The sequence below is a fragment of the Accipiter gentilis genome, chromosome 17 (genome assembly GCF_929443795.1).
Source record: "Accipiter gentilis chromosome 17, bAccGen1.1, whole genome shotgun sequence".
In the NCBI taxonomy this organism is placed as follows: Eukaryota; Metazoa; Chordata; class Aves; order Accipitriformes; family Accipitridae; genus Astur; species Astur gentilis.
This window is the reverse complement of record NC_064896.1, coordinates 29,381,096-29,390,047: the sequence shown is the minus strand read 5'-3', so window position 1 is coordinate 29,390,047 and position 8,952 is coordinate 29,381,096. Positions and strand designations below refer to the sequence as shown.

Here is an 8,952-nt window from a genome sequence, read left to right as displayed (position 1 = left end):
CACACACAGTGAAACACCAAACATTTGCAAACATTGCCAAAAGCTCATCCTCCCTGCAGTGTTCCAACTGCAACACTCAAACCAGGTAGAGGGGAAAACCATCACACTGCAGAACACCTGCTAAATGAGTATGTCAAGAGCTGGCACATTTGGAGGACTCCTGATACTGCCTCTAGCTGATTTCTCACCAGTTCAAGTCAGTTACACATGATTTCTAAGCCAAATCACTGGATGGATCATGAACACATATCTTTACATTTGAATTAATTTTAAGCTAAAGATTAGCACATGGTGGTGAAGCAGAGACAACACTAACTACACCACAAGCTAAGACATTGATAAAGGTCAACAGGCACAAGGCAGTAAGCAGCAGCATCCCATCTATGCTAATGCCCCCCCCTCCCAAAACCCAGATGCTGTTATTTGTCACAGCCTTGCTATGCATAATTGGGTAAGAAAAGCATTTAAAATTGGGATGCTGAGCAGCCTGAGCACACTGTATTCTTACAACTAGGGAAAGGAGAATACATGCCAATTTAAGGCATGAAGTTTTAGCCAAGTGCTAGAAGACAAACTCAGGGTAAATACTGTTGCTCAGATGCCTGGGATGTGATATTTCACTGGCCTGCTTCTCCATTTGACCAGGAAGGAAGCACAGCACACAAGGTACATAAGATACAAAATGAGGTATTCAAATTCTTCACACAGGAAGTTTAAAATTCAAAAAACTTATCCAAAAGTCATTACCCTTTCTGTAACGTCACTTCATAATTCTAGTTGATGTAAATACCTTTTAAGCAAAAGGTAGAAAATAACAAAATATCAAGTGTTACATTTGTAGAACAAAATTAACAGGGAACTAAAGCAGGGAAGTATGCTACAATAACCCAAGCTATAGACATGCTGTTGCCTTCAAAGCCTGTACTTCCACCCTGCTACTTTTAATTTCAAAATAAATACAAGTTACAGAAATAGCCTGATGCATTGTTGAAAATTTTTGTGGAGTCGAGAGACTTACTGCTGCATTGGAAGATCTTCCAAAATGAAGAACTAAATGAAAACTTATGAAAGGCCATCAACTCTATGTATCATTCCTAAGAGTGCAATTAATTCTGTATGCATATGGTAAAGAAAAGTAGTCAAATGATAACAAGCAAATATTATGGATTTCAGTGGACAGCCCACCAGAAATCCAGACAAAGTATGCCATGATGGTGACAAAGGTCAACACAAGTCCCTAAAGACGACTTGTCAGGAATGAGGATTTAAGCTATCAAAGCTATTTGGTAGTTTAATTTCTATCAAAGCCCAATTTTAATTTCAAGTGCCAATTCTAATTTCTATCAAAGCCAAAAATCTGTACACTGGGCTCCAAAATAACAGTAGAAGACTCAACAAATCTCATAGCGGATTATCTTTTAAAATCACACCAAATTCTTGAGACAGAACTAAAAAATTGAATTTCTACAGAAAAGGCATAAAATTACCCTGCTTGATGACTGGTTATAACCAATATATAATATTATCCTGTTAAGAAAAAACAGCCAACCACAAAGGTCCTTTCCCTCACAGAGCACTGCAGAAATGCTGCCCTCAGTTCCAAGAGTGAAGGAAAAATGTTAATCTGTCTACCTTCCCATAGATTTAGTATCTTTGAGCCTGCAACATTGAAAAATATTCTCGGTCTGATTACTCCTTTCCATGCTCAACTTTAGCCACATCCGCCGCTCAAAAGGAAAGAGAAGGCCAGATTTCGTCTTACAGTTGGTTCTTCAAAAGATGTGATCCACACTAGCTGCCTACATTTTTTTCTTCCTTTGTCCATAAAATTGCAGCAAGAGACAACCACAATGTACTTGTCAGAGAAATATTTCAAATATTTCAAAGAGAACAAAAGTCATAACATAAGCACCACAAAGGAGAACAGATAACCAGTTAGAAAACCATTTAAAAACAGCTGAGCAAACTTTTTAAACAGAAGCCCAATAACATGAACAGGCAAGGAAGAAAACAAGGGCACATTATGCCAACAGTACCACCACAGTGAGCTGCCTTCAAACAACTGGTTCTGCTTTATTCAGAGTTTAGCTAAACATTTTCCATACTATACCAAGTATATCCAAGTGTCCCAGACACATTCAGAGTTCAGACAGTAACTTTGTGATCTACCAAAAGAGTAAGAACGCATCTGAGATTGCATTTCATTGAAGCTCTAGGTGTAGATTTTGACATTTGAAACACAAACACCAGATGGTTCACAGAGTTCCAAGTACTCTTTGGGGCAGAGTTATTAATAATCAGTATAATGTCAGCCTAGAGCAGGGTCTTCACCTTCAGCAATTTGTATTCACAGCACCAACTTTTTTTGAAAAAGAGACAGTTCCCACATCTGTAAATTAAGGGTCTAGAGAGAAGCAGTGAAAAAAGATGTAGCAACAAAAATGCAAGGTGGTTTCATAATTGCTTCTGAAGTGTGATGCACTTCAAAGTTTTCTTATTCACAACCTTCATGCATTCTATATATGCAAAACCTGACATTGCCACTTCACTGTCACAGTCACTTCATAGTCCGGGACAGAAATTAAGAGGGATGTTTCATCCAGTTAACAGACAAGAAAATCCTTAGCCTGCTGGCTCTTCATCCATCCTATTTGCAAAGAGACCTGCTCCTTCATTTCCTGCTGAATGAAACACATCCAAACATGACACGACCTGTTAGCCCACGGCCAGGAAAGGACTTCTAACACACATTCACCTGAACAAAAGAAGATTTTTATGGTTATTTATATGTGTTCTTCTCTCTGACAAGATGACAGTCAAACAGCCAAGACATTACCAAAGAAATTAAATCAATTCATTCCCAGAATCCTAAAACATAGCTGACTAAATGCTAACTTGCCAAAGCACAAAAAAACAAAACAGGAGATGGTTCTCTTAACAGAAATGTTGTTAGACCTATTCTGCATTTTACTTTACCAGTCCTGATAGATGTGCATTTCCCAACCCATTTTACCTTTTTTTTAATAATCACAAATGCTTTTTACTAAAAAGATAACCAACTGAATAACTAGGTCAAAGACAACACGCACTTCAGCAGTTAACCTAGGCAAAAAAAATTCTTTTGGGGGACAATATTCCTGAAACTAAAAGATGCTCACCAGTGTCTGCTCCTAGTTCTTATTTCCCATATTGCCTCACCTGACATTGCAAAGAATAAGAAGATTCTGGACCGCAGGAACAGTGGAATTCTCATTCTGTCCTGTCACCAGGTGCCTGTCCAGCACAACATGTACAGCATCTGGACTGCTGGCTAAATACAGGAGAAAAAGCAACAAGCATTGTGTTAGTGGACACTACTTCAGTGTCAATATCACATCTCTGATAGAACTAACACAAAAGATAACTATGTTGACCAGATAGATTTGCTGGGCAATTGACATGCTAATCTATAATCCCAACAGACAGGGACAATCTCAAGCCCCTAATTCTGAAACAATTTCACTAAACAGTCTTTCTCCGAAAGGACAGCAGGACTGGTCCCTTGATTCAATTAACACCAGATTGGTAAAGTGCATATATCAAGAGATTTTGGTAATAAAAACCTCAAAGTATGTATTTTAAAGTTGTAATTACCCTGCAATACAATATGAACTCTTCTTATGGAAGACATCAAAATTGTAATCATGATGCTACAAAGAGCCTGCAGGAAGATACTTATTTTCTGGCCAATTATAATACCTCAATGTGTTATTATCTACCAGCAATTGTTCAGTACTCCAACTAGTATTTTTAAGTTACCTCATTCCAGACAGAACCATTATTTTGTCAGTAATGAACAACTCCTATTTTCTTCTCCCTCTCCCAGCCAGTGACTGTCTAAACACAGGCTAAGTGCCTTCAAACCCCACATGCTTTTCCTCTTGCTTAATTTGTCAGTTCCATTGCAACCAAGCATATGTTAACATAACAGGTACCACTGAGACACCAGCTTTTAAACTGTCAGTACTGAAGCCACTATGCAGAAGGTGGTGGCAGCAGCTCATTTGAAACACAAATATTCATTTTCAAAACACAGCCACAAAACATGAAGTCCTGGACAACAAGAGAGTGACATACCACTAAATGTAGCTCCAGAATCTTTCACAAAGTCTTCCACAATAATGGACAAACTGGCAAAATTAGGCTGCCTTACTAGTTCGTACACAGAGGGCTGAAAAAGATCAAAAGGAAATAAGTCTGTCTTGCTTCTTATAAAAAAAGGCAAGCAACACCAACACGTACTCCCCCCTGCAATTTGTTTTTCTGTTCTCCCTACGATTCTCCCAACAGGAAAGGAAACAAAACCAAATGACCACAAGCAGCTTCTATGGATTTTCTGTAAGGAGCAAACTGAAAATTCTTAAGTGAGACAAAGAAAGAATGACACCAAGCAATTTCTGCACATCAACTGGACACTGAACAGCGTGCATGCTATTAGCTTCATGAAAGCGCAGACCTGTTTGGCTGTTGGGACACAAACATTTGGACGCAAGTGCTGTGCCACTTGCAGAGTCCAGACAACAGTACTCTGCTTGGAATGAATATGGGAAACAGCTTAAATGAAGAAGAGAAAAATTAAGAGTACTTAGTTCAGTTTTTATATGCACAGGAGGAAACTGAATTTTATGGTTTCCATAGCAACTATAACTAGGCCACACCATGCCTTATTTAAAATATTTTATCATGGATTGTAACACCAAATACAAGCACATCAGGACATTGATAGCTTTTGTGAGTCCCATAAACTTAATTTCTTAACCGTGCATGTAAATTTTCAACCCTAGAAGTTTTACTATAGATGTTTGCATCATCTTGGCACACAGGTACAACTGCCATATAAATGGTCTGTGAGGTCAGAGATATAGCTGTACATTAAATAAAGCATCAACAGTATCTGGCTACTTTTTGAATTACAAGACAGTTTGTTCAAATAGCCTTTTTTCCTAAAACTTCCTCTACCTTTTAAAATGAAAGGGCACCTGGAGAAATATAAAACTTACCCCCAAGCATTCATGAAACCAAAAAAAGTAATTCTTAAAAGCCCTCAACTATGAATCTGAAGAGCTGCAGCAGTCATTTCCAGCATTTTATTGGTTCAGTTTAAAGTGTACTGAACAATCGGAAGGAAAACAGCCTCCACATGACAGCTAAGTGAGACAATCCCTTCATGCATTCAGTGTTGGGCCCCCTTGCCAATGACAACTCTCCATGTCTTGCACATAAACCAAGGGTACCAAACTGATGACTTATATTTGTAGGAATTTCTAGGATAAGGCCAGAAATGCCAGCACCTGAAATCACAGGCCCACACACCCCCAAAAAATCCCCCAAACAGCAAAAGTCCGGTGAAAGCTCAACCTACCCCTGTCAGGCTGTATCCCTGAAATACCCAGGATTTATCCTCATTGGTGGCACAACACAAAGCTGCAACTCCATGTCCAACTGCACAAATAGGCTCTAGAGAAAAACCAAAGCATATTTGAGAAGTTGAGAGAATCTTCAAACAGCCAAAACACAGATGAGCATTCATGAGATTCTTCATGTTAAAGCGTGTTGCCTTCCTGCAATAAAATTATACTGCACTGTTTATACTCTCTTAGGCTGTAAGGTTTTTCCTGCACACTACAGCAAGAATTGCCCCAGTCTTGCAAAGAGTTACTAGCTGTTAACTCCAAGTCCAGAAACAGCACCAGTCAAAAACACATACTGGAATGGTAAATGAGAAGCACACACACAAGTCTTGATTAACTACAGCCTTAATAATGATCCTGGTACGTTCCACATTTGGCTCTGAACCTTGAATCCTACTGACTTGGAGAGAACAATTTCTGTACCACTGTAAGGCAGAGAACCCTCTTCTGACAAAAGCATTGAAAAGCTACTTCTATATTTTTATATACATTTACATAAAGAGGATACTTTTTAAGAGAAGTTACATTTCTCTAAAACAGCTCTTTCCAGTACTAAATGCTCTTCAACTATGTAAACATTTTTAAGTCATTGGAAGGTAACAGTCTTGCATGACCAGTACAGTAGTACGATTTTATTTAACAAAATATCTAATGACGTTCACCTACTGTTCTCAGTGCTGAAGTGCTGCAATATCTTAGCCAGGTACCCACTGTTTGCAAGGTCAGTCATAGCCCCAGGACAGTTTGGAATCAGCAAGGCATGGTATCTAGCGCCTAGTAAGGAGAAAAAGATAAAACTAACTGTAATACGAGCAACAAACAAAAAAGCTTGACCGTACATAATAAATCCATTTCAGATTTGACAAAATTAATACCACATAAGTCAGTCAAAAACTGTATAAACTGAATGAACTAAAGAAATTAACAGATCTATGTGGAGTAGAGAAAAAAGTCCTTTTTAGGACAAAGAACATACATTTTTTAGTGAGACCTTCTTACCCAGGCAAAGCTTAAAACCACTACGTCTGCTAGCTTCTACTTTAGAAAAATATTTATTTTTTAAAAAAACAATATATATACTGGGTGTATACATATACACACACCAGAGAGAACATATATATTGTGTGTATATCTATATAAAAGAGAATTACCAACCCAAGGTAAATAAGAAAATAACAACTGCAGTTGTCATGACTTCCTCTTAAGTAAAAAAAAAGGCAAGCAACTGTAGTTGCCAAGGCTTCCTCTTAAAACACAAGTTTTATGCCTTTTTTGTGTCATACTTCCCTAAAGACCTAACTCTAAGAAGCATCTGTTTTCCTGATAAATGGAGATGACACACTGGCCAACAGTAAAACCCTTACCATCAATCGACTCCAACTTGGCAGGGTTTGCATATGATTTCATACGAAAATCCTGTATCCAGCGTGTGTTGCTCTCGTTCACATCCACAAAATCAATTGACTTCCCCTAGGGCAAACATGGTTCAAAGACTGTGGTTAGTATCACCACACAAACATCCACTACATTTCTTGAATCATAATCATGTGGGATTTTTGAGATACTTCAGCTCTCAAAAACCTGAAGTCTTCCATTCTTCCCACTGAATTATTTCTTCTAATAGTTCTCCCTCCACTCTTCATGGGTAGCAGATACTGGACAGAGAATTTCAGAACCATACTATAGGAAGCATGCATTCACTTCAAGATTAAGAAAACAGAATTTTTAAAAAAAGTCCCTTAATCTGTAAAGAACAACAAAAAACTTCTCAAAAACATTTAGGACAATTCTCTCACCAGTTGAAGTGTTAATTGGTTCAGACTGAAATCACAGTAACTGCCCTTTCCTACTTACCCCAGGAGTCGCAACTTGCAGATTAAAAGCAGAGCTAGTCAGTGTAAAGCAGTGAAGGAAGGACTGGGCTGACACACCTGAAAAACAGAGTCCAACAACTTAAGCAAACAGCAGTTATATTTTAATCCCAGCCACGCTAGCTCATTTTATCTAGAAAAGCACACGAGCTTGGCTTTTTGCTCATCTTAAAATCTCTCAATAATTTCAGAGGGTCATTTTAAGACGCAAGAAACGCACGGCCTTCATTACAGGGGAGCTACGTATTGAGAAATACATGACGCAGGTATTCTGCTTGTCCGGGTTGGGAAGGTTACAGGGAGGGCAGAAGGGAAAGGGAATTTGGCTTCCTCCAGGTATATACACCCAAGGGCAGCTCAGCAGCCTGCGTGCTCCGAAGCAGGCAGGTGCGCGTCGCCGAGGAGCAGCTGTGGAAAACCGGCGCACCTGGGCGCCACGCAGGTGCGGGAACAGGAGCAGGGGCTGCGTGCGCGAACCCCCGCCCGCCCGCACACCTCAGCCGCGGCGACTCGTCACGCACGGCCGAGATCCACGCCTGCAAACGCGCGTCACGGGCACACGCGTGCCAAAAAAAAAAAGTGCAAAACGCGGGGCACACCACAGAGGAGCGGGCAAAGGGACCCCGCGGGCAGGGGAACGGCCACACAGCGCGGCCGTTGCAACCCGGGGAAGGGAGGGGATGGCGGGGGGAGGCGGCCGCCGGGGGCCCGCAGGCCGGAGAAGCCCACGCGGCCGGGCGAGACCGGTGCGCTGAAGGGAGAAGCGGGGCCCCGCTGGGGCCCACCGACAGCGTCTCACCCGCGGCAGCGGCGCTGGCGACGATGAGGCAGGTGGGCTTGCCGAGCCGGTCCGACATGGCGCGGGGCGCGGCGGAGCCCGGCGGCGGAGGGGGGGGCCGTCTCCTCATGCGGCCGCCCGGCGCATGCGCAGTGCGGGGAGAGCCGGGGAGGACAGGCGGGCGCGCGCGCCGGCCGTTGGGCGAAGCGCGCGGCGCCGCCTGAGGAGAGGGAAGCGCTGAGGGGAAGCGGCGGGATGGCGGCGGGGCGGTGATGAGGGGGCTGTGGGGTCGCGGTGCTTTTTAACGCCTCGGGGGCGGGGAAATCACCACGGCGGATGATGCGGATCACCTGGTGGCACGTCCCACCTGCCTCCCGCCCTGCTACCGTGCGGCGGCTGCTGCCGCGCTTTATTTCCCCTTCATAGTGAAGCGTGGTGGTGTCCTTAGCTCTCCTCAAGCTCTGCTCTAGCAGTGTGGCTGTTTTCCTCATCGAGTTTTATATTGGGGTTTGAATATTTTTTTTTTCCCCCTCATCAAATTGATACTGATGCCTAGTAGGACTGAAACACTGAAGACTTAGTATAGGGACTGCCCCACGTCAGAGAAGGGAGAAGTGGGTGACACCGTGTTGTGGATTGGGAATGAAAAAGCAGACGTTAATGTCAAAATGTCAGCTAATTTTCAATGCCCAGCTGAGAGGCCACATCCAGCTGCAGTGCTGGGTTTCAGACTTCCTTGCTCCAACTACACAAAATCCCTCCCCAGCCAACTGAACACCAGAAGCCTCCCCACAAATCCCAGGCCACCACGAATCATGGTATATTGTACTAGCGATGTGTTTCTGACACGTGA

At 42.3% G+C, this 8,952-nt stretch overlaps 1 protein-coding gene across 3 annotated transcripts; it reads right to left on the bottom strand.

The window, feature by feature from the left end:
- Nucleotides 1-1,930: 1,930 nt before the first annotated feature.
- Nucleotides 1,931-8,226, bottom strand: GATD1 (glutamine amidotransferase class 1 domain containing 1). Of its 3 annotated transcripts, none has more exons than XM_049821292.1 (8): nucleotides 8,121-8,226; nucleotides 7,305-7,381; nucleotides 6,815-6,920; nucleotides 6,117-6,224; nucleotides 5,402-5,496; nucleotides 4,117-4,210; nucleotides 3,199-3,310; nucleotides 1,931-2,755 (listed from the first exon to the last, which is right to left on the bottom strand). In XM_049821292.1, exons 1-8 carry the CDS (start codon nucleotides 8,176-8,178, stop codon nucleotides 2,752-2,754), a joined length of 654 nt encoding a protein of 217 aa, XP_049677249.1. In that variant the 5' UTR covers nucleotides 8,179-8,226; the 3' UTR covers nucleotides 1,931-2,751. The 3 variants fall into 3 exon arrangements, with proteins under 3 accessions (XP_049677249.1, XP_049677247.1, XP_049677248.1); XM_049821290.1 differs by having other exon boundaries at nucleotides 1,931-2,681; XM_049821291.1 differs by having other exon boundaries at nucleotides 1,931-2,678.
- Between the last annotated feature and the right edge of the window lie 726 nt (nucleotides 8,227-8,952).

Excerpts from the sequence above, each read along its gene's own strand:
- GATD1 (XM_049821290.1), bottom strand. The coding sequence starts at position 8,178 with ATGTCGGACCGGCTCGGCAAGCCCACCTGCCTCATCGTCGCCAGCGCC. Across the intron at positions 6,921-7,304 it reads TGCAAGTTGCGACTCCTGGG|GGGAAGTCAATTGATTTTGT; the intron begins GTAAGTAGGAAA and ends TGTTTGCCCTAG. Across the intron at positions 3,311-4,116 it reads TTCTGGAGCTACATTTAGTG|CCAGCAGTCCAGATGCTGTA; the intron begins GTATGTCACTCT and ends TCCTGTATTTAG.